Below are 25,725 nucleotides of genomic sequence, written 5' to 3' on the forward strand. Positions count from 1 at the left end.
ACTCCCATATTGGCTTTCTGTCTCCTTACAATTACCACGTGTCTTACTGGTCCCAGGGAGAAGGCTGGTGGAAATCAATAGCGCAGTAATATTATCAACTGGAGGGTGAAGTCATGGGAGGGAGGGAACGGAGGAGATGTGGGGGGTGGGGGGGCTCGGATAGAGGTGGTGAGTGGGCTTGGTGTCGATTTGCCTTTCTGCTAATGCACACCGTGCCGTCCTCCAGCTTTATCTTCTTTTTATAGAGTCTCCCTGCCTCACCTGCACCCTGTAATGGCTGTTCTCTATATTCTGTTTCTGCTCTCATTCCGAATGTGCACGGCAGCCTCGGCCCGCCGCAGGCTTGTTTTATTGGGAATGTGCTTTTGACCCCGAGAGCTGACCCTGAGATGGCAAGCTTAACAATGACGAATCACTTCGTGGGATCATTTACATGCCCCCTGAACCCCATATTTGGGTCCATTAGAGAGCAAATCAAATATTTATGTTGTTTATTGGGAGTGCAGGGTTTCATCTCACTCTCTGATTGTTTCATGCAAAGGCCGGGAGACCGTGCTATATTAAGTATACGCTCACCCAGGAAACTAATCTCAGTCTCAGTGTCAAAATCTGTCCCACAACCAGCCATGCTTTGTATTCAAGGTTTCTCTGTAATAAAGCCATGTTACCATGTAACATTGTGTCTCTGGTTGCAGAAAAGATGTGGACTTTGTTTATATACAGTGGCTCTCGAAAGGGAACACGGCTCTGTTAAAATGTGCAAGTTTTGATGATAAAACAAACTTTCACCACAACAAACTTTCACCACATAGAATTGAAGTAAAAAGCCAAGATATCTGTCTTCAAATTAAAATAATAATAATAAAAAAAGTGCAATAACCCTCTTGCTTAGGTGTTCACAACCTTAACCTAAGGCCTTTTGGTTTAATTTAAGAATTTCATTTTTTGTACATCTTATACTAATTAAAGTGAATCTGAAGTTCAGCCACCCTAGTAGGATTTTTATTGCACTTCCATTTGCATCTTTCGGTTCACTGAGAAGTTAAGGATTTCGTATCACAAAATTATCCATCATTAAAAAAGCACAAAGAATGTATTATGCACAAGGGCAAATGGAAGACAGTCATCAATAATTAAAATAAGGAAACTGCAGGAACTTATTCCAAGCATTTTGTGTTCTATGACAAAAAATAAAAATAATAATAATCTTCAATGCAGTGGTCAGATGAAACCAAAGTTGAACTTTGGGCCACAATTCTAAAGGATAAGTTTGACTCAAAGACAACACCCACCACCAAATGAACAACATAACCAACACACTGAAACATGGTGGCTTCAGTTGGCACTGCATATTTTCGTTTTTCAAAGTGGAAGGAAATATATCAGATACTAGTCAACATTACCAGAAGTCCAAGCATACTGTCCAATTAATAAAACAATAGTTTTGTAAGAGAAGAATTAAAGACTTAATGACTTAATGTGTCAGTTTTCAGACTGAAACTGATTCAGTTTTCAGAAAGTATTGGTTTATACTTATACTTACAATAATCCGACTTTTGCAGCCGGGTTATTGCAACATTTTTTTTTATTTTTTATTTTTTTTTTACTCTTAGTGATTTTAGTGCAGATATATTTAACATAATATGTGTAAAAATGTTTTTGATTATTATTTATCCTGCTTTAATTTTAACAGAGGGTGAAAACTTTTGAAAACCCTGTAAAACTCAAACAGTCTTGCCAGCGGAGACAGAGTTGTAGATATGAAAGGTAAGTGAACTTCACCTTTTGGTCAACGTTTACACCTGAAATTAGAGCAACATTTCATGTCGAGGTGCAGCTTCCTGTCTCCACAGGGACCAGGTCTAATTGAAACACTTCATATACTGAGCCAAAGACTAGCTGTGAAGTTCCATTTCTCCAGGTTGCCTTGGTCAAACATCACACTCTGTTCTTTATTAAATTGTCTGTTGGACATTAATAATTTTGTTGTGTTGCTTGCTGGGATATGATAGATAAGGTCTTTAAAGGTTCTGCAGTATTATTAAAACTCCGAGGTGGTCCCCGCTTTACAGCGTGCCGAGGGGTCCTGAATTGACTAATCAGTCATATTATTACTTTTGACACATTTGGAGCGTTGGTCATCAAAATGGTTACTAGTGGGGTGGCAATTAGAGAAAACACAGGTTCTATCAGTGGGAAACTAAGAGTGAAAGAATCAAAGGAATCAAATAAGAATAAAGGAATCAAAAGGACTGTGCAGGAGAACATTTATGAAAAAAAAAACAGACATGTGAACACCTCAGTTTTAATGCTAATTCTCAGTTCTTTCTTTCAGTTTGGCCTATTGATGTGTCATGCCAAACTGATGTGACTTTCAACTTAAAGATAAAAAACAAAGCATTATAAAAGCCAGAGCATAATAACATGCAGTCTTTGTCTATTAGCTGCAGCAAGACTAGAAAGGTTTACGGCACAGGGTTCTGTAAACAAAAGATTAAACCAAATCGAGCCGCAGAAAATGAAAGGAAAACATGAGTGGGGTAATGAGGGTGCAGGCGTCGTTTCTGACCAGATTACCATCTCCACAGACTACTGGAGAGGAAAACGCCTGATTGAGCTATTTTACCACACAGAGAGTTTACGCCTCTCTCCCCACACACACACAGACACACACAAAAAAAAAGCCAATACCATTACCACGCTGGTTGGAGGGTGAGCCACATATGTGGAGTAAAAGCTGTTAGCGCTCTGGGTCGCAGCGCTCTGCGTTGATGGGAATGTTGTTTAGTTTATTTGTCACAGAGTATTAGCAAGATATTAAATGGATGGTTCAGGATTTTTGAAGGGAGGTTCTGTTAAAAGATTATAGGCAGTAAATATCTTACTTCAAGGGGATAATTCTTTTGGTGTCTTCATTTAGTGTAAATCCAGATTAGTTGACCCTGGAGATTGAAGCTAGTGGCCAAGAATAAAGTTTACTTGTAGGGTCTTAACAGTCTTAACACAACCTCAGTCCCAAAAACATTGCCGCTGCTTAAGTAAATGCTATTTTATCGACCTGCATTGCATTAGTGTGTGCAATATCAATATGGAAAATTGGACAGCAATAAAATGATTTTACTGTACAGGATCTATACTCTGTATTGGACGAGGCCTTTTTGCATCCAGTTTGCATGTTCATCCCCTTACATGTGTGGGTGATGTCCAGACTACTGATCCTTCCTCCCACGCTGCTCCACGCACATTCACTTTGCCTATAGTTTGTCTCTTTTTGCCTTGTGATGAACTGGTGGCTTGTAAAGAGTGTACCCTGCCTTTTGCCCAATGACCGCTGGCGCACCAGTCCCCCAACAAGCTTCCAAGGACAGTCACCAATACACAACGGACGATGGCCCCTCTCGGACTAGCCGATTAGCACCAACAAACTTAATCTGGATTTATATTAAATAACGATGTCATGAGAGTTATCTGCTATGGTTAAGATATAAACTGTTCCTTCAGAACCTGAAGAGCTCTGTGTCATTAACACCCTACGTTTCTCTGCTCGGGAAGGACAATGTACTGACCTTTGGTAATCTCTCAGGATCGCCAGGGTGTCTGGGGATGACCTTCTGCAGCCTCTGGAAACCGTAGTCGATGGTGGGCTCATTGAGGGCTAGAAGAGAGGAAAGGGAAGATAAAGATTAGACCCATTTGAGGGCTAATTTTGCCAGAGATATGAGGGAACTAATTGAAAAATTTGTGATGGTTTACAGTACAGAAATAATTTCAGAATGCCTAATTAAAAAAAAAAAAAAAAACTCAAGGGTGAGACAATGTTTTATGAAACATCGTCAGCTCTGGTGGGGGTTTCCTTTTGACACTTGTGTCACCAAGTGTTATTTCATTAGCAACCATGATGACCTACATCGGCCTAAGAATCCTTTCAAGGGACCCTCCCCCTTTTTATCTGCTTGGGAATATTGACTACAGTAAACTACGTAGCGGGGCTCTTTTAATCTAACAGAGCTTTAATAATCTGTGAAAGACTGTCCACACATTGATCTAGTGTAAGTTGCTGTCATTTCACCCTTCTGCACCAACTGTACTGCAACACTGGGCCCTTGAAAAACGGTGGCAGATCCCATGGAGCCATTAATCTCTCCCACCCCTCAAACAGTAATCTGGGGCATGAGGCATATTGGGCGATGAATCAGAGGCACAAAGTAAATGAATCATAACCCAGACTTTGGTGAGAGCCGGGCGTTTTATGTCTGACAGTCCTAATGGGTAATTGAAGGTTTCCTTACAGCTCCGCCTGATTCTAAACAATCATGTGTACACTCAGAGAGAGGCCGAGGGGAGGAGGGTTAGGAAGGAGGAGAGCAGTGTAAAAGGGGAAAGAATGGCTTAATAGAGAACATCACTTCTCAATGTAGATATCATTTTCAGGAGAGTAACTCCGCCGAGCAAGGCGCTTCATAAATCAATGGCTTTCTATGGAGACTAATAAGAGCTGCCTGCCTCTATTCATTGTTCAGCCTGTAATTTGGCCCATCACTCATTACTCAGCATGTAATTTCGGCATTAACACCACACAGCTCGCTGAACCTGCTGAATGTATAAGCAAGTGAACGCAACCCCCAACAATTTCACAGAAACACACACACACACACACACTCAAGTTTGTGGAGCTACTCTCATTGGGACACGGTACCGACTTCTATTCATTTGAGTAACTTCACTTGTACTTAACCATGACCATCACCAGTACTTTGACCGGCACTCTTAAACCAGAAATTACATTCTACCGGATTAGGATTGGGTTTTGGTCTATACAAAGCCTGCTGCTCTTTATTAGGTTGGTGCTTTTGGAGGAAAAGGTCTTAAACAAGTGATCTCAAGCACAAAGAGTCATGACCTAAGGACCATGTAGTTGGGTTAGTCCCACCGCTATCCACAGCCTTATTTCTTTTAGATACCACTGCACAATTACTGGTGAATTATTTAAATGTTTAGCAGTGATTCTAAACGTACTATAGTGGGCCATTTAAGACTTGACAACATTGGTGCTTATGTGCCATTAAAAATATGTAAGCTGAGTAAAAATTTGCTTACTTTTTTTTTTACCCCTTTTGTTATAAAGTGTGGTTCTGTTATCAAGGGCTAAAAATTTGTTCTACTTAGCTGTCTCTATACAACACAGAACCAATTTGGATGCTCTACCCCTCAGTAATGTCGGGCCAAGAGCTTAGATTTCGGTTTATGGGTTGAAATGGGACTCAGGATTTTATTTCCATGCCAACGTTTGACATGGACACTAATTTCCTATTCATTCAAACTTGTTCTTGCAATTGAACACATGCAGCAGTTGTGCTAAACGCTGAATACAGTAATTGCCAGCTCAAGCATGGTCAAACAGCAATTATGTACTCAAGCATGGACAATGTGGGGGCTCTAATCGATAGCACAGATCCAGCTTACAAATACAGTGGTATTCAACCCGGCAGCGCAGACACACCTGAATAAACCCCCCGCCACAGCTACATACACTGCTGGAAATCTGATTTGACATGTCATCATGTGTCGCAAAACGACAAAGGTCTGCTTCGGAATGTAGGGGGAGAAGCCATCTTCTCCTTAATAAAGGATTGATCTGCCATATTGATCTTACATGACAAGGCTGCAGTGAGGAATTTGCCCCCTTTTCTTTTGTTATTTCCACTCCCCTCCTTATCTTATGCACTGTGGCAGACCCGTGCAGGCGTGCGTGTGCACGCATGCAAGCGTGTGAACGCCCGTGCCCCGCGTGGAAAACGCGTATGTGCTCGACGGCCCTGCCAGACCCCGCTGCTCAGTGTGATGTAAATTGTGTATGTGTAAAAAGCACTCCATAATCAGGCCATCCATCATCAGAGGCTGTCAGTGGGCTCTCTCAGGGTGATACATCACGCTCTCCTGTCCTCTGCCTCAGCTGGGGCCTGCAGAACCCGCCAGGCATGCTGGGAACTCGGCCGGACAGATGTACAGTACAGAACGAGACGGAGAACAGGAGAGGTGGACTTTTTGACATGTCTTTCCAATGATAATGATGCCCTACTGTAAATGCCGGCCTAAGAACTGCAATGAATGTGATTTGGAGGACTCAGTTGGCACCACACTCTGGTGACAGACCAAAAAAAAAAAACAAAAAAAAGGAAAGATATATTAAAACTTGTCTCAGTTGGTGTCAGGACTCAGTGCAGTTCCAGTTTTCCAGCACAAGGCATGATCTCCCCATGCCGGCATGTCGCCGTCTCATCTATCATGGAGATGATCTTTGTAACAACCCTGGCGTAATGAAATTGGTGACACAGACCGCCATCTGCTATTGATTTCATGCAAATGCTTTTGACAGCTGATGGAGACTTGCATTAGCGCTAAACGGTGCTGTCAGTTGATGAGTTGACAGTTTTGTAGTCATAGCGTGTAACACCGGTGCAGACAGACACAGACAATGTCAATAATCCTGTAAGAGCTGCTGATGATATATACTGAGCACTTATATTCAATCTGGACAATAAATGTGCAGTCGCTGCACCGCTCCGCAGATTTTTTTTTTTTTTTTTTTCATCCTCCGTGCAAAGATTTCCTTTCATCCGCTGAGCTTTTACAAGAATCATTGGGACCACTCTCCTTACGTTTTCCTGCATTGACGTGCACGTTTCCACACATTTGCCCTCTTCACCTCCCAGGTCTACTTCAATCCTCGACACCTCGTCATGTGCTTCTTCTCACTCATAAACTTTGCGCTGCAATAAAGTGGTGCGATGATCCAGAGCCAAAATTTGTTTAGTCCTCCTTGACCTTCCAATGATAAACAGTGAAAGCGGTATTACACTCCCTCGCCCCCTTCACCCATTCTTACTCCTTCTGTAGGACTTCTGAGTCGCTTCGAGGAAACACGAAACCATCCACACACATCCCATAAATCCCGCGCTGGGTGGGGAGTCTAGCCGAAGGGAGGCGGAGGGACAGAGAGAACTATGGGAGGTATGATAGGGGAGGGTGGGTGTCGGGGAGCGGGAGGGGTGGGGGGTCACTGGCACGTTCCAGTCACGCCCGCTTCCCGGCCCGCGGCCAATCAATACCACTTTCCTGTTTTAGAGGCGGGTAATTATGAGGTGGAGAGATTGTGTGACCTCTCACCCCTGCTGCATTACTCGCCTGATATTAAGATAAATTGCCTGATTTTGGGTAAACATATGCTGCAATTCAAACTGTCAGCACTGGTTTGCTCAGGGATAATTTGTATTGATCTCCTGGCTTCTTCCCCATTTTGCTTACTGACCTCATGGATAATTAGAGAAAAAGAGACACGGGGAGGTAAGGCAGGGCTTGCATTTGAATACTTTGCCGGAGAGATGAAGAGCGCGCGGCGAGGGGGAGGAGGGAACATTAGACACTAATAGAATTTTCATTTTCTCTCATTTTCTGCACAGATTTCGACAGGTTGCGCGTTTTGTTCAATTATACTCCTTATATCTGTTCACCCTGCCTGGATCAGAGATGCTTTGTGTTTTAATTTCCAGGATGATAGAAATTTTCCTAACTGAATGTGACAGCAAATATGTTTCAAATTTAACAGCTGATAACTTAAAGAATTATGGCCACATGCGAGCAGAATTAGCATGGTAAGTGGCAAAATGCGCAGACTTTACTGTGGACCGTCTTGAAGATTGGGAAGTAGAATATTTTTTTATGACTATTTCAGCAATTCTCTCAAGAGACCGAATGATCACGTTTCAGAATATGAAGAAATGGAATGCCTGACTCCTCGTGCAGCTGCGACCGTATCGTTTCCTCCTTTTTGAGCAGCCCCGCATGCGCACTGGCAGCCGTGGTAGGCCTTCAGTAGAATTCCTCCTTTCCTGGAATGCACGCTTCCCAATCTTATTTCGATCTGACGCCTCAATCTTTCCCCCCCCTTTTCCCTTCATTTTCTGCGAGAGGTCCTTCACCAGCCTCGGTCACCACCACTTTACTTAAAATGTAGAGTGGATCGCTTGTACATGGCATATGAGTGTGGTCTGCTGCTCACTTCTCCGTGTTCTCTGGAAATGGGACATGAGTAACCGCTCTGAGGGAACAGAAGAACATGGCCGATGCTGGCAGCCAGAAGTGCTTACATGGCAATACGGCAGTGTGTGCCCTCAATCTATATGAAAGTGGAGTGAACACGTGTATTGACTTACAGTATCAGGGTATAAACATAGGGAAATGTTTGAGCAAAGCAGTAAATTCAAGGGAAATTGTTCCTTGTTAAGTCTACGAGCCTGAATGGAAGCCTGCACAGAGTACTAGCATTCCTGCCAGCCATTACAGCTTATTACGATAACTCTATCTTTCCAGGAGATAAAAACCTAGCCTTGTTGCCATTTGCCAGCTATTACTTTCGCTAATTATACTTAACTGCTTCGAGCTTATCTCCACTCCTCCTACACCATTGAGCAGTTTTTTTTTCTTTCCCCCCTTAACACAAATTAGAGGTGGAGTGGGAGTTGGAAAGGGGGAGACAGATAAACAGCACAAGCAAGAAGTTCATTCAAGTGTTATTGCATTTGTGACTTGTCAAACTGAAGCCCCGTAGGCACCTGTAGTCTGTTACGCGAATGCAGATCTATCATCACGCAGAATGACCTCTACCAGCTGAAATTCACCACTCCACAGGAATTACTTGGTGTCTTGTTATGTACTCATTGCCCTTGAGAATTTTCTCAGTTCATCATGTTACAGCCAAAAAAAAAAAATTATTTTATTGAGACTTAATGTCCAACACAGAGGAGTGCATGAAATCGAAAGAAAATGTATAGAAGTATAGTTTTTCCAAATATAACTCAAATCTCAAAAGTTACGTGTGAATTTGTATTCAGCCCCCTTTCTTCTGATACTCCAAAATAAAATCCAATGCAATCAATCCTCTCCTCAAAAGGTCACTTAATCCAATTAATTAATGTAATTTAATCTTGCTCTCCTGCGAGTGCCTCAGAGGATTGTTTGAGAACATCAGTGAGCAAACAGCATTAGGAAAAGCAATGAACTCAACTGGCAGGTCAAGGATGAAGTTGTTAAAAGTTAGTGTTAGGTTGGGAAGTCTGCGGTGCTACTGCAAACCTACCAAGATGTGGCAAGAGTCCCACGGTAACTGGAGGAGCTGCAGAGATACACAGCTCAGGCAGGGGAGGGGATCTGTTGAAAGGAAAGCTATTTGCTTTTTCTTGCCACTCCTTATGGAAACGTGGCGAGAGGAAAGTCAAGCGTTTTGCTTCAAGTAAGCGTACAGAAAAAGTTGCTCATGTAAGATGAGACTAAAATGTAAGTGCATGCAAAACACTGAGTGGCAGAAAAACTAACACAGCAGATCGCCCTGAACACACCATACCCACAAGGAACCAGGAAAAAGGGTGGTGGCAGCATCATGCTGTGGATATGCTATTCTTCAGCAGCAGAAGCTGATCATTGCTAATAGGGAAATGGATGAAGATAAATCCAGAGCAATCTTGGAGAAAAGCCTATTTGAGGCAAAATGTTACACATCCGGCAATAAAATGTAGCTCAAACCAAATCAGGTCCATGTGTCCGAATGACCTAGACATGAAAGCCAATTGAGATTCTGTTGTAAGATTTGAAAATACTCTGATGTTTTTGTCTGCAACATGATAACACGGGAAAACATTTCAGGTCTGAATACTACTGCAAAGCACTGTAGAAAGGGAAAATAACTTTTCCATGGTGACTTCAAGGAATTAAAACTGAATGGTGTGCATAGAGGGAAGGTAAAGAAATCAGAAGTCATGCTGCTGCTCCTCAGAATAGGTAAGTTCCATTCGGAAGAGTAGAAAACATGCACACAGATGTGGAAACCAACCTATAAATCAACCAAACCAAGCCAAATTGAAATTTTCACAGCAAGCCCACGCAAAGCAAACCTCATCTGTTTCAACACTGACCATATCATCTCCATCCACTGCAGCCAGTTACCACTCAGTGATTCCATCTCCAGCAGTCTCGAGATGAACAGGAAATTAAAATTTCAAAGATCTGCAGTTAAGATAAATCAATGGAGACAGATCAATGTTCATTGAAATTTCATGAACTTTGAGCCAATACAGATGAAAAAAGCTCGACAGTTACAGTCTCCCACAGATATTGCCCCTGCAACAGATAAAATGTAATTAACACGGTTAAAAGGGAGCAATGTTACAGATCGCACATCCATAATTTCAGCTCCCTTCATATCGGCTGTGTTATTAGAAAGGTGCCAGAGACACCTGTTCAATCCTCTTAGATGACACCTAAAGCACGTGTGCCTCTTCTCCGAGGACGCCGGTGGACTCTCGCACATTACCGGCCCCGCAGAAATCAAATGGGCTCCCTTCACAGCTGATTGCAAGCGCAAATTAATATTGTAAAATGAAGATCAATACATGGACGGGGCATGGATCGATGGCGGCTAAATTACGGGTGAATTTTCCCCCTCATTCAAGATGAGTTGTGTTTTCCTCTCAAAGTCAATACCGCGCTGCCTCCCTCATTCATTTCTCAATAAACTTGCCGATGAATTTCAATCAAAAAGCGGCAGCGGAGGAGAGGCAATGGGGGGGGGGGACGTTCGGGGGGCTGGAGTTCCTTTAAAGCCCGTCGGGTTTGGATCATGCCTGAAAATGGGGCAAGAAGGGTAGGCGGTGAAAGGAGAACAGAACATAATTCTGCCTGTCTGTCCTGTGGCAAAAGACTAATGCTGCGACTTGGTGACGACTTTCCCTTACCAAACAAAACCGCTAATGTTAAACAAAAAAAGCGGGCCCAATTAAAAATAAATCAATGCATACCCTCTTTATTGGTAGAAAAAACTCACTAAAACCTTCATTATTTTTTTATTTTTTATTTTTTAATTCCCGCTCCTGAAAGATAACCACTTTCAGAAACAAGTAATGGGTGAAAATACACGCTCAACCGCGAGTACTTATTTCAATCAATTTCCTGAGGCTGGATTTCACAGGTCACTTGCTGATAACACGCTGTGGAATAATGCCACAGTGTGCTTCTCAAAGCTTACCTGACAAGCTGCCTGACAGTGGGGGAGTGTGAGCACGTGTCACGTCGGCCCTCTAATTGGACACAAGGACCTTCCTCTGTGGAACCTTGTCGCGATGCACACAAGCTCGCAAGGCCTTCGAGCCCAGACCCATCTCACTTGGCAATGAGTGTCTGCTCCACTCCTGTGGAGCTCGCGCTTAATACCAGCAGTTGTAATAAGACAGGCAGGTATGGCGATGGCTGGTGGATAACACGCCTTGACACATGCTAAAACTGTTGTGCCAACCGGTTACAACCCATTTCACTGCGGAGATGACATTTATAAATGCCTGTGTCATCCTTCCTCGCTCCTGCGCTGACTTTCGTCTTAAAAATAGGCTTTGAAGAAAGGCTCCAGAACCCTGCGTGGAGCAGATTCTAAATACGCAAATGGAGTATGAAGTATTTGGTGTGTTTGCAGGTCCTCCTCAGAAGCCGATCTGTTTACATACCTCCTTGAATGCCTTTGATTATAACATATCTTTCGGTAGGCCACACCCCGTCACTGACCATTCGCTAGTGAAGTACCAAACCCAGCCCTGCAGGACAGGAAATGAAAAGGAAGCTCTCCATCTAATCAGTTTGTAAGTCTGGGACTTCAAAGTGCCGGCAGGGCGGAGAGGATAGGCTCAATTCACCAGCTGGACGGCACAGGACCCTGTGTCTGATTTGTGCCGATAAAGATGTCTTTGGTTGTTTGTTTAATTTTTTTTTCAGGCGAGAGGAGGGTCGAGAACGGCGCTGCATTTTGTTCCGCCTTCCACGAGTGGAGCAGGAAGTGTTTGATTTTTGGATAGCACTATTTATAGCTTTGGAGAAAAAAAAAAGGGCTATTTCCTAAGATGCAGGGAAATCCAATGTACATGCATGTTTTTTTTTTGTTTGTTTTTTTTTGGCTTAATAAATTTAAAACATTTAGTTTATGTGTACTTTGCCTTGCAAAAGTTTTCATACCCATATATTTTTTTATTATCTTTTGTCAGGTTACAGCCAAAAAAATAATAGGATTATTTCGTTTTTATGAATAAAAGTGTGGATCTGTATTTATATTCTTTGATTCGATATTTAGAATGACATGTCTCTCATATTACAGCTCTAAGTCTTTTCTGGGGTATGTGTCTGTCACTCGACTTATATTCAACCTGTCCACAGATTCTCCAATGTGAGCTGTTGATTTTTGCAGCTCCTCCAGTGATACCTCGGGCCTTTTGGCTGCCGTAATAATTAAATTTCGACTTGCCCAGCCTTTGGATTTAGGTGGAAGTCCATGTAGTTCTGCAATAATCCTTCTATGTTCATATGATGATATTTTAACCTAACCCTGCTTTAAATCTTAACAGATTATTTATTCTAAAGTACTCTAAAAACAATGCGTGTTTCTTTTCCACCTCAACATTTTGCATTTTGTGCTGTTTTCTGTTGGTCTATCACATACAAATTCCTATTGAACACAACAAGGTTTCCGGTTGCTTTGTGACAAGATGGAAAAATAAAGTTAACGAGGTATGAATACTTCGGCAAAACATTTTATCTATATAGAGAACCCACTTCGGCACTCTCAACCACTTCCTTTTTTATTCCCTCACAGGGTTGACATTTCTTGATCTCCAACGGTATTGAGTGAAGCACACATGACCCCTTTGTCCTTATGTTGATGAATGACTGCCTCATACCCATTTTGTCAGATTTTGGTGCAGTGGAGTCGATAGCGTCACCTTGACGAGGAAACTTTGTGATCCATCAGCCCTCAAGGCTGTCTGGCCACAACTAAGGCCTGGCAAGAGCAACTCTCTGTATGGGGGGCATCTGCTTCATCCAGAATCCTTCACCCAGTGTGCTGCAGTCTTGTGAGGTCGAACGAATGGCTCTTATTACTGCCGCTTTACAGTGAGAGGAGGAAAGAAAAAAAGAAAAAACACTTGACTTGTACTAATAGCCGGGAAGCCATGCTGGTCACCAAAGGTCTGAAGACGAAGCACCCTGTCAGTGCCCAGCTTGGGAAATTAGCAAATAATGTTCCCTTCCCCCTGACAAATATGTGACAGCTCGCCTTCGCCAATCATTCTCTCCTAACGTTATGATGCATGTCCTGGATCCCCACTGGAGGATACAGGCGAAGTTTACTGACCCTCAATTTACCCATGACAAATGGGGTCCCGGTAAATGTGCGTTTTCTGGGGCGCGGAAGGGGTTCATTTTAAGCAATCCTGGTTATGTGGATGTCACTGATTAGGATAAATAGCGGCTGAGTGTGTTAGGACTGCTTGCAGAACCATATTACCACAGGCCTGCATCATCGCTGGCCCTGGAGGGGAGTTCTTCATGGAAACTTGGCTGAGATAAAAAAAATATATATATTTATATATATATTTACAACAATAGCTCTGATGCAATTAGGAGTTTAAATTGGAAGAATTGTACAGTCAAATTTTTATTTATGATGTGCTCCTTCACACAGCTCTATAAGTATGCAGTAAAAAGGTTGGGAGGCAACAAATGAGGCTTAAAATTGGGACTTTTTGTTTAAGATATTTGATTAAACCCATTTCGCCGCCGTTTTCCGTGCCTAATAAAAGTGTAAAGCAAAATAAAATATCGACTCAGGTGCAGCCGTAACTTTCTCCTTTTGATTTTCCACAACCTTGCTGACAGCTGGTTCCACCACTTCTGTCCTGACCAATGGATAACCAATACATGGATTAGACAGAGGACAGGCATGTAAGCTCCAGGGGACAAGGCTCTTTTAGAAGGCTGCAAAACAAACAAAAATAGCTTCTCACTCCTTTAAAAAGTGTCAATTAAAGAACATAAATGGGTTCCTTGAAGCAGTCAGCTACAGCTTAGTTAAGTTTTATATGGTCTGTCTGTTTGTCTCATTAGTGTTTTAAACATTCAATAGTCAATGCCGACAGGATTATTTGACATACGCTACAGGATCCTCTCTTTCTGAGAATGGATTGTGAGTTTTGGAGCCGATCCAGGGTGCTAACCTGACTGAGGACGTGTCCCTCCGCTGTTCCAATTGACTGCAGTCTCCTCTGTGTTGACTCTTGGTAATTTGTGATAATTTCTTAAATTGACCGAGTTAAATCTCCACAATTAGGGTGGTGGGGAAAGAGGAGTCAACATGAGAAAAAAAAAAAAAAAAAAAACAACAACACACTCCTCAGAGTGCATTCTGAACGGTTAGGCTCGACTTTTCGATATACACGTGTTGCTCTGCGGTGACGTTTGGTGCTTATTCGACAGCGCCGCGTCGCCGCACTCACTTTCCCCGCTCGTGTAACTCCGATCTATTTCTGTGTGAAGGCCATTTGTTCAAGTGCTGTGAAAGAAAAGGAAAAACTGTGGTTTTAAAATGAGCTGTTTCATTTTTAAAGACACAATCCACTCTCCCCGCACTCAATTCGCTTTTTAATCTCCGACAGGAGCAGCTAACATCCTTTTCACCTCGCAATTACTGTACATATGGAATCAGCGGCACCTAATTCTGGCATTACGCTGCCTTTTAACGGTTTCGTTCGCTCGAGCCTCACCCTCCACCGTCGCACAATCACGGCGAGCCACTGAGGGAGAAGGGAAGCAAAGGAGTTGGACCTGTCTGTTGGTGACTTTCGCTTTTAATTCACCACACTAATCAATTGCACCACCATTGCCTCCAGGGGTAATTGTATCTTAATACTAACTGGAAGTGAGAAGGAGCCAGGGAAGACGGAGTGGAAGAATGGGGGGAGAAAAATCAACAAAGATAGAGGGAAAGGGGACACATTTCTCCAGTAAAACCTGATGGTAATCATCCCAATCCGCTTAGCCTCTGTGACTAATGGGGTCTGTTCTTAAGGGACCTGGCACTTTCACTAGGGTGCTATAGAAGCCATTAATGTCTTAACTTATACACCTTCTCAGGGCTGTTTAGTAACACACACACACACACACACACACTCGCATAGACTCTTTTGCGCTCACACTTTCTCCCCCACTTCCATTCACTTTCAGACATACACATACACTTATGCAGTCACACTACACTCCTGTTTCATTATCCCGGTGTCTTGTTGGCCTCTGCTCCACTCCTGCTAGGGAGGTTAAACACAGGAGAGCTGGGCCAGACTGCACGGTTGGAGGAGAAGGGGACCAACGGCTGTTTCTGGGGCCGGGTGGGGGGGGAGTGGTAGTTTTGGGGCATCAGGGAGAGCAAGGGAGACTTGATGAGAAACAGCTGCTGCAGGATGGAAAGGTCTGGATTGGGATATTTTTTTTTTTTTTTTTTTTTTTTTGTTGGGGGGATTGGGAGTGGGGGTTGGGGGGGCCCCCCAGCTTTGGCCTTGCTGTGCTCAAGGCCAGAGCTTTTGCTTAAGGCTCAGGAGTGCTGCGAGGGAAGGAGGGGTCATTTCATTCTGCCCACCAGAGTTGGAACAGACAGAGGCTTCCAGGTCAGACAGGCTCTGACCCTCACAACCTCTGTCTACTCACCAATGATGACAGATAAGACCACCACTTCCTTCTGTTAGCCAAGATAATCAGATCTTTTGCTCGCGGTGTGACACACACACACACACACACGCTCCCTCTTTCTCTCACCCTCTCTTAACCACACTTTCTCTTACAAATTCATGCTGATCACACATGAGAATAACTTCAGACACACTCACTCACTTAACCTAGTTATAGACGTTCTTATTTGATTCATAAAAAATGAAGCCACGGTTGACTTATAAATCCAGCAAATTACGCTAAAACATAATCTGTTATACTTAATGGCAGATATAAACGATTGGGAGAAAGATTTACCTTGAAGGCTTTGGGCTGTAATTTGGCACGATACCTTACCGGAACATGGTTACTTAACATTCATCGAGCCAGATTACTTAACAAGAGCAGAGAAATTGGCTCAAGATTGCTTGACAAGTTTGGATTTTTGAGAAGACCCTGAGTTAGCTATGCACCATACCAGCGAGGTGTTTGAAGGGAATTTTAAGGAAGCATGCTGACGGACGTTCAAAATGTCAACTCTGTAATCTCTTTGCCTTTAAAATAATATCAAAACGCTGTTAACATGCTCTTTCACAAACATGATGTGATGTTAACATTTGCTCTCGAAAAATATCGACTGCTCATGGCAGAAGAACAAGAAAAAAAAAATCTTGATTGCATCTCTTTTATCTTCTTATATTATAGTTCTTAAGGAGAAATCCAAATCAGTCAAAATCATTTTTGGAAAGGCTTTAAAAAAAAAAAAAAAAAAAAGACAAGCTGGCCAGAAAACCTCGTGTGCCGCATCTCTGTATTATTGGCTAGGATAGATAGTTGAGGTCTCCACCCCAATGACAGAATGGAGATAGAGTAGAGTAAAAGATTGTAAAATACAAAGAAAGACAGGAACAGAAGGTTCTGACTCACCAGTGTAGACAAATCTCCCAGGGGCACCTTTGCAGAACTGCTTGGACTTGTAGGACAGCGTGACTTCCACAACGCCGGGGATGTGCCGAGGGGGCGTCTGAACACGGATGGCGTGGGGAGTTATCAGCTGGATTACAGGGGAAAACGAAAGGAAAATCACGACAAAGAACAAACAATCGACGTTTGAGAGCATAATTTCCATGCAAGAGGGAAAGCGAATCACCCTGCAAGGTTAAAATATATATTGCCGTCATTAGTTGGTCCTGGAAGCTGAAGCCGACTGCTAGTCTGAAATTCTCTCCAATCTCAAAGCTGTTCATGCAGATGTTATTTCATGAGCCTTGAAATCATTGCCACAATTGCATTTGGTGTTTATTTTACACAAAAGGCTTATGATTTCTTTTTACATGGAGGTGGGAAGGTGGTGCACCAAAAATTACCTTCCTGTGCGAAACATTTACTAAGAACAGAACATGTTCAACAAAACTTTCCATCAAAGTGAAGTTGTGTAAAAGGTAAACAAAATATTACTTTGTTTTCGAACAAACCACTGTTTGATTCGTTTTAAGCCAGTTTTGTTTTACCTGTTGTTTCTCAGTACGTTTCTCAGCGGAGGACTATTGGAGGCGTACCACTTTTTACAGCTATGTAAATAATCATCACTGCTGTGCTAAGCTTGTGTTTGTTTAATCCAGTTTGAAAGCCTGCTTTCGGACTAGTTTCAGCGTCCAAGACTGACTGATGAGAGCAAATCCTGAAGTATTTCTTTAACAAATGCTTTATCGTACCTCACTCCATACAAGCATAGTGCCGAAGACGACTTGTAGACCATCGAAAAAGTTGTCCCCGATGATGATGACGGTGGCTCCTCCAGTGGTCCATCCCTCACTGGGGCTGATAGCCTTGATGCATGGGGTGGCTGCTTATCCAAGACAAAGAGAAGAGCAAATTCAGCACCCAGGCTTTGACACTCCAGCACATGTCTCTTTTCTCTCAGACACGTTACTGAATCACCTCTACGTTCAGCCCTGCGTGTCTTTTCCCACAAAGACATATCATGGAAATTGCCCCCCAGAAAAAAAAAAAAAAAAATGATGGATTTGTCCTTTAAGGCACGAGAATCAAAATCATTTATCAGCCCGGTGGAGTGGTGTAGTTAAGCAGACCCTTCAAATGGTCCACTTCACAAAGGCTAAACGCCCAGGCTCCCCAGGAAAATGATTTGATGGAGCAAATTATGTGTCAGGGCAAATGTAGCCATCAGAATTGATTAAGCATGCACGGACATGTACAGTAAAATTTTAAAGCTGAACACATCTTAAATGAGTCAAGAAGTGGAAATGACAAGCTAAAGCTTTGCTGCTTCATGTTATTTCATTACCTTTGTTCTACAATACGGCGAAGGCACACTGCGTGTAGTTTCAGGTTTCATATCGTGAAATGCGCTCATGAATTATTCAGTATAAGATTTTTTTTTTTTTTTTTGTTTTCTTTTTGTGATCGATTCAATCCATTTCACATTGTTTATTACAATGCTTTTCATCTGGCATGACTTCTGCTGTGCAGCTCCGCCATTCATCAACAGTGGGAGTTGTTATTATAATCTAATTTGAGTGATCTTATGCTTCACTTTCGCTGTCACTTGATGCATTGCCTTAATATGGTGTTCGGCAAAACACCATGTTTACAACAGAAATAGCATGACAGCTTGCCATAAAATAGCAATATCAAATTTAATCTATTTTCATCAATATCTTATAATACGGCGTGAAATGCGCATGTTTTTCCCGCTCCTCAAAATGCGTGCAACTATTCCTGCAAGTTCTCCTTCTGTTCTTTTTTTTTTTTTCTCTCTTTTCCTTACTCTCCTCCCACTGCAAGCACACTTCTAAAACCTCCTTTATCCCCTCCATCCAGTAAGTAAATCACAGTCAGCCATTGTTGTATGGATCACCTCAGACAAGACATCTCCCTTTGTTTGCCTTACTGTTGGGTCTGTTCAGGTCATGTTTGCTCTCTCTCTCTGCCCATAAAGTGCGCACACACACATTGGTACTACAGGGAATCTGACTTTAACAGGCGCTGTTGACTTCATGCTAATCACCTCGTACAGATTTTCATTTGTGAGGCCTGGAGGAGTGACATTTGCTTTCCTTAATTGCGAAGCGGAGCGTCTGAAAGAGGACCAACCCTCCATGGGCATGCCGGGGCCCCCTCTAAGGGCCTGACCTTCATCAGTGCGGACGATTACAGCAAATAATTCACCCTTCAAAATTACTGTAAACAAATTGACTTTGGGGATGAGAGAGAACGAAGAGAGGGAAGGAGGGGCAGGAAGGAGGAGGGTGCCTGATGGTGACTGTTGGGTGGGGATGTGGGGGAGAGGGGGGCAGCTGCTGCCTGAAACCTATGACGGGCTGCGCTTAGTTACGCACACACACACACGCACACGAGAATAGACAAACACTACCTCGGAAATCCCATCTATCACACCCCTCTCTGCATCCACACACCCCCAGCCCCACGCCTCACTCCCACGCGCAGAAGGACTCATGGAGAGGCAGTGACTGAGGCCCTAAGCCGTCCACCCTTCTGCCTGAAAATTTGCATATGTCTCAATGCACAGTCAGAGCGGGGAGCATGTGCTGAATGGGGACCGTGGCAAAGTGGATTACACAGTCAGCACAGGCGATCTGATGACAGACACGCACAGTGTGCCCCCCTCCCACCCAACCCGGCAGATGATAGACATCAGCTGAAGTGGACGGAGGAGTTTGTAATGTTCTGCTGCTTTACTACGTCTTTACAAACTTTAGGACGGAAAAGTTAAACAAATCAAGGGCCAGTTATCGCCTTAAATTGAATCTAAATAATTTTATGGTTTTAAACAACCACAAGCTGCAACTTTGCAACCCGTTTTCAACTTTTTTTTTTTTTGTTTTCCTTCTTCTCAGTTTAGCGTTAGCCGTGGAGGACGTCAAAGCCGATTTGAGATCTGAGCGGAGGAGCTTCTGGCTCTGGTTTTGTGACACTCAAACAGGTCTGATGTGGCCCTGTGAAGCCGTCCTTTGTTCTGCCTGCTGAAATGTGTTGTAATTGTGCTGTGGGATGTCCAGATGGTCGGTTGATAGTGCAGCTGATGGGATTATACCTTTTACCTCTCCCTGGGCCATCTGTTCCCTTTGACTCTCTCTTCTGTCTCTCTTTCTCGCTGTCTCACCCTCAGTCTCTCTCCTTCTCTTATTCCTTTTCCTCCCATCCTCTTTTCCCTCCTTCTTTTCTCGTCCTCTTAGGCCCGGCGGTCTGGATTCGCTTGTCTTTATTGCATAAACCCTAACAGCATTACAGCCACTTGGCATGCAAATGAGTCAGGCGCTGCAGGCCCTATGCTAAGTCTCCTATATTGTCTGGGGCTCTATAATGGTGAAACTGAGCTAAGGAACGTGCGTGCATGAGTGTATGTCTATGTCTGTGTGTGTATGAGTGTGTGGGTGAGTGAGTGAGAGCATTTTTGTATTTGTTGTGTGTGTGTGTGCGTGTGTGTGTGTTTGGAGGTGGGGGTGTGTGTGGCGGGGGGGGTGATGTGTGTGAAAGACTCAGCTATTTGTGAGCATGTTTATGCACCTTTGAGCCTGAATCCATACATGTTTGAGTGACAGCCGGCCTCAAAGCACATTCATGTCTGAATGCATAATATGCTTGTTGTGTGACAGAGCACACAAGTGAACAAAAATGTCACATGGCGAGATTCAGACTGTCATCTGGGTGCGATCCCCTCTGAGTGCCAATAGGGGGCAGCACTTCTTGAGCCTGAGCTGCGCTGGGAAAGGATGCCTCCCTGCTTCAGCCAGTCAGACAGCCACAAAGGCTGAAAGCCTCTCGCCCTGTGAACTCCAGAGGAAGAATGTGTTGCTAATTTAAAGCACGCTGTCTGTCTGTTTGCCTTCGAGTTGTCAGAGCCGCTGCGGAGGACATGGCTGGAGTTACGTTTTATAAAACCGCCTCTCTCTTTTTTTTTTTTTTTTCTTTCTTCCCCTCTCCTCCCGTGCCACATCTCTGTTTGTTAAAGGTGACTCAAAACAAAGTGAGCCATCGCTGTTGATGCATGATAAATTAGTTTGTTGTAGAGCTGAGCCTGGGAGGGAAAAAAAAAAAAGCCCAGATCTCAACTTCTAAAGAAGAGGGAAGGTGTATTAAAGTTATTAGACAAAGACATGTTCAACTGGGCGGTTGACAATTGCTTCTTTTCTTGCTTTACGGGGCGTCACTCTGCCGCTTTGAAGAGTGCGGTGAAGAGGAGAATAAAGGATGGGTTGGGGTAACCTGTAAAGAACCCACACACACACACGCACACGCGTACACACGCCACACACAACACACAGAAGGTCTCATGGGAGCAGGGGAACACGGAGGCAAGGGCTCAACCTCTTTAATTGCTCTCCTCATTAAGAAACTGGTTGCTAGGCGATCCACACCTATCGTGTCATAAATGTGAAACACACAAACAGAACGTCAGCGAACATAATGACTTTGGTGCTCCGGGCAGGACTTTAATTATTTGATTTTGTTCTCCAGTAGAGGAGTCATTAATAAAGACAAAAACAAATAGATTAGCTTTTTCCCCCACTAGGACTACAGAGCACCGAGATATATTAATTGTCTGCTATGTTTCTTTTTTTTTTTTTGTTTTTTTTTTGTATTCGTCGTTGTTGTATTAAACATTACATTTGCTTTTGGTGACAGAACCATTAATGCCCATTAATGTGCAGAGAAGCTTGTTTTTAGTACGTGGCATATATAAACTGTTTGCCTTGCCGTAATTGGCCCTCACAATTTAAATCTAAGCAATCGCACGAAAGTCAGGTTCCCCCTGCTCTTTTTAACAGTATTTCAGCTGTGGGTTAGCTGCTTTCCGTAAGCGAAGGCCACGGGGGTCGAAAGGTTACACATAGCACATTTTACTTTTCGGATTTCCCATGGTTTGGTGGTCCTTCTTTTCTCCCTTTTGGCAGAGAAGGCAATCAGTCTATCATATGGAATCAGTTGGAAGAAAAACAGTAAGTTCTGTTTTGCTCATAGGCCACCCCACCCACCCACACACACACACACACAGAATCAGTCGACCTCCCTCTCCCCCCCCCCTTCTCTCTTTCTGTCTTTCTCCTTCCTCCCTCTGTTTCGACTCTCTCTCGGCTAAATCTACAGAACCCCAACGGCAGGAAATTGACCTTACAGCCAAATTCTTCAGCAATTTGATCATGTTTCACTGTGGCTTTTAGGACAAATCTAGGTGCATTACCAGAGTAGAAGTAGCATAACATTTTTGAATTAGTTGTCATTCGCAGTGCAAGAATGATAAAAACTAATGCATAGTATTTCCCGTCAATGCATAACAGAAGTTGGGATGGAAGCCAGAAGCAACTCAAAAAGTAAAAAAAAAAAAAGAAAAAAAAAAGATGATGGAGGAACTATTGATTCTACAGATGTGAAAGGAGCTATAGGTGTGTGATCTGAAAAATGGAAAAAGGAGAAAAAAAAAAAAACTAATAGGAAAAAAGCAGCGTAGCAAATTATAAGATGTAAAAATGTGCCTACCATTTTCCAGATAAGGAGGCGTACCTTCTGAAGGGTCGAGTCTGCGAGCCCTTCGCCCATGCTTGGAATTGTTGTGTACGAACATGTTGTCGGAGACGGCCAAGACATGGCCGTCCACGTTGACGGTCGTCGATACGACGACCTGCGAGAGGAGTGAAAGTGAGACGTGGTTTAGCAAGATACAAGATAAACATTCAAGCTTCGAAAAATGTATTGCACACAGATAAAGACATGGAGCCTTGAACCCTTTTCCCATTTTGTTACGTTACAGTCACAAACTCAGTGTGATTTGACTCCTAAATGCCTGAAATGATTTCTAATTATACCAAAAAATATATTTCTGTTTTTGCTGTCAGTTAGATGTTGAATTAATTTGGGGTTATTATTGTGAACATTGTACTAACCACTGGTGTAAATTTTGGTATGTTGTATGTATGACACAATTAGATCTACTAGACATTTAGGTACTGAAACTAACTTTTCAAACCTGGTATGTTGATTATTTTACTGATCCTGCTGTTTCTCAAAAAAAAAACTTTGAAATTGAGTTGGTTGGAGTTACATGATAACTCCAGTCAGCTATGGATGTTTTTGAACAGCTATAACTAGTGTTTCAAATGCGGCAAAAATAAAAACAATTGCCACACAATCCCATGAGCTTCTAGCCACTTTTAACAATAAGAAATCAGTGTTACAAATTAATTTCAATGTATATTTTTGAAGTTATTGGTGTTCAACCTGCAGTGTTTTAAGTGCAGTTAAACATTGAAATAGTTTTATTCTACTGTCTTAGAAGCTTGTATCCCCTGTTTCATGAAAAATATATATATATTTTATTCATGCATGTACTCATTTAAGTAATTATTTTTACAAATATATTTATATAAATATTTTTTTGTAATCTGAAGTAATCCTTTAATTCAAAGTTGCATTTTAAAATACATCCACACAAATTACCATTTTTACAATTACACCTGAATCCTTATTAAATTAGTATAACTTATTTATATTCCTTAGTTGCCTAGTGTCGCTAAAATACGTCACACCAAAACAACTAGTTATTAACTACATCCGTAATCCTAAATATAGTGTTTGCTGCATGATTTGGCTCAGAGTTAAAATTATTTATTGAGTTTATCTATTGTGCACATCCATTTCCATGAATCACATGTAGTCCACGCTTTGACCACTGGGCAGGTATCAAAGCACTTCTGATGGTATCCTTAGTATGAATGACACATGTATCAAACAATATTTGCAGTATCCATACACTACCTTGGCTTTATTTTCATCAAAACATGGATAAAGCTAATTAGCTTTACTAGTCCACGAGGTGTTAACAGGATTGCATTTGAAAAACTACAACAACATAGTTTGTAGTTGGGAAATGGATGGAAAACGATGCATGTTTTTCCACCCATCAAAACTCCACATATCCCTGAACACAACACAGATATGTTGTCCCCAGGGTGAAGCATGTTGATGGCAGCATCGTGCTATGGGACAGAGTTTATGGAAAATGGATTGAAGTAAATATAGAGTAATCCGGGAACACTGACTGTTAGAGGCTGCAGAAGACTTTAGGCTGGGGCAGAGGTTCAATGACCCTAAACATGCAGCCAGAGACACACTGGAGTGGTTTAGATCAACGCATATTCATTATTAGAAATATCCTAAAGTCCACATCTGAATCAAATTAAAATGACTCGGATGAATTTTCCGTGCAATATAATGGAGTTTGAGTTATTTTGCACAGATAAATTATTGAAAATCCACTAACGAAAAGCAGGTGGGATTGTGGCGGAAAGAAGGTGGATTTCCACAGTATTTACTCATCTTAATAAAAATGCACGCCAAACCTTTCAGATAATGTGTTTATAAAAAGAAAAGCTACGCATCCCTCTTCTTCCTCCTCACAGATTTGCACTTGTGTTGGTCTATCACGTTAAACTGCAATAAATTGCATTGGAGTTTGTAGTTTTAATGTGACAGAATGTAAAGCAGTTCCGGGCAACGTAGGATATAATTAAGTAAATAGATTAATACATGAAGAAAAATGAGCGACTGCTCCCCAGTGAGGAGCGTACCTGTGTAAGTACTGCCAAACCTGTTGAAGTGATTGTTCTCCTTGGAAATATTGTATTACAATTATTTTTTGCTGCTCCTCCCTTTGTTTTTAATGCCCTACTTTTAGAGAGATTGACTGGAATACAATTTCCATTTATCTACATCCCGAACTGCCATCATGACTAAAACTCAAAAAATATTGATCAGCTTTTCCACCAACTCCGAATACGGTAGGCCCTTTCCTTTTAAAATATTACCGGAGTCATTAACAGCCAGGCCGTACGCCATCCCCATCACTCAGCAAACATTTTACCAGGATCATATTCCAAACCACACTCCATATTTTATAGCGCTTATTTTTGTTGTTGTTTTTTGGCTACCGCACTCCAAACAAGCAAACCTGCATGTGAATGGCCAAAGTGTTTTCTGAGCCGGAAACAGAGAGCCCCTCTCAGGTTTTGCTTCGCCGGTAAGTGACCTCGGTGTGGCGCTGGAATTTAGGGGGGTACTTTTTTTTTTTTTGGGTTGGTTTGAGAAAGGTGGGGGTGTAAAGGGAAGGTGGAGGGAGAAGGGGAAGTGAAAGAGCTCCATTCTTGTGAGCAGGTTCAGAGCTGGGCCAAGCAGAGGATGATGGATTGGGCCCTTTCTGGCCTCCAGCTGGTTTTGGGGGGTAATAAGTAGAGTCGAAGGCATGTAAAATACACAACTTTGGCCAGAGAAATACCTATGCAGGAACATCTGGGAAATCCATTAGGGGGTAATGGCATCTTAACTGTTATGATCATCATAATCGACGATGGAAAAAGTATCCTATTATTTCAGAAACTTCAAAAAAAAAAAAAAAAAAAAAAGGCGAAAAGTTGGTTCTTGAATTCCTTCTTGATACCGGAATGCGAGAAAGCTGAAAACCCATGGTGGCTGTCACGCATCAGTCCACATTCACCCTGAGGGAAGATTTGAGGAGGCAGGGGAGGTCTGATGGTGGTGACATCAGGAGGGGGACACCCTGTCTTGTCTGTTTCATGTCTGGGCTTCCTCCTGGAGGATGCCGGCTCATGTGTCTATCACTGAATAGTGCTGCCAGTCACGGACGTCCTCTTGTAGTTTGTAGTAAACCCTGATAGGACAAATCACACCAACTCTTGCTGTCTCACCTTGACCTAGTGGGCTGTTTGTGTTGAAAATGTCGGGGGCAGAATGGATGAACGGTTGGATAAATGGATCAGGAGTGGGTCAATCACCGCTCGTCTTTACTTCTCTGACAGATCAGAAGTGAGAGGCTAAGAGAAACATCCAACATCACTCTGCGCTCGTGTACTTTTTTTTTTTTTTTTTTTCCCGCTGGCTGTACTTGGAATTGCATGACTGGCATTAAGCATATGCACATGTGGCTTAAAACCGAGAGACGGACATGAAGAAAGCAAACACATGCGCTCCGTTTATGTGCGTGCGTCCATATGTGGTTCGTGCCCGCGCATACGAGTGCGCAAGAAGGTATGCATTTCCTCTGCCAGACAGATCCTGAGTTAACACTGTTGTTACATGTGGTTGTATCGTCCTCCCCTG

At 42.7% G+C, this 25,725-nt stretch overlaps 1 protein-coding gene across 5 annotated transcripts in view; it reads right to left on the reverse strand.

The window, feature by feature from the left end:
* The window catches only part of ebf3b (EBF transcription factor 3b), an 87,031-nt gene that overhangs the window by 8,700 nt on the left and 52,606 nt on the right, over nucleotides 1-25,725 (reverse strand). For 2 of the 5 annotated variants that reach the window (XM_014980751.2, XM_014980748.2), the window contains exons 8-11: nucleotides 22,117-22,234; nucleotides 17,286-17,416; nucleotides 16,498-16,624; nucleotides 3,567-3,655 (exon numbers count right to left, since the gene is read on the reverse strand). In XM_014980751.2, coding sequence (XP_014836237.1) covers nucleotides 3,567-3,655; nucleotides 16,498-16,624; nucleotides 17,286-17,416; nucleotides 22,117-22,234 — 465 coding nt within the window. Of the gene's footprint in view, nucleotides 1-3,566; nucleotides 3,656-16,497; nucleotides 16,625-17,285; nucleotides 17,420-22,092; nucleotides 22,235-25,725 lie in introns of all 5 variants that reach the window. The other 3 variants (XM_014980750.2, XM_014980747.2, XM_014980745.2) reach the window with 2 other exon arrangements.

This window comes from Poecilia mexicana, unplaced genomic scaffold, assembly GCF_051168715.1.
Source record: "Poecilia mexicana isolate PSO_F unplaced genomic scaffold, ASM5116871v1 scaffold_15, whole genome shotgun sequence".
NCBI lineage: Eukaryota > Metazoa > Chordata > Actinopteri > Cyprinodontiformes > Poeciliidae > Poecilia > Poecilia mexicana.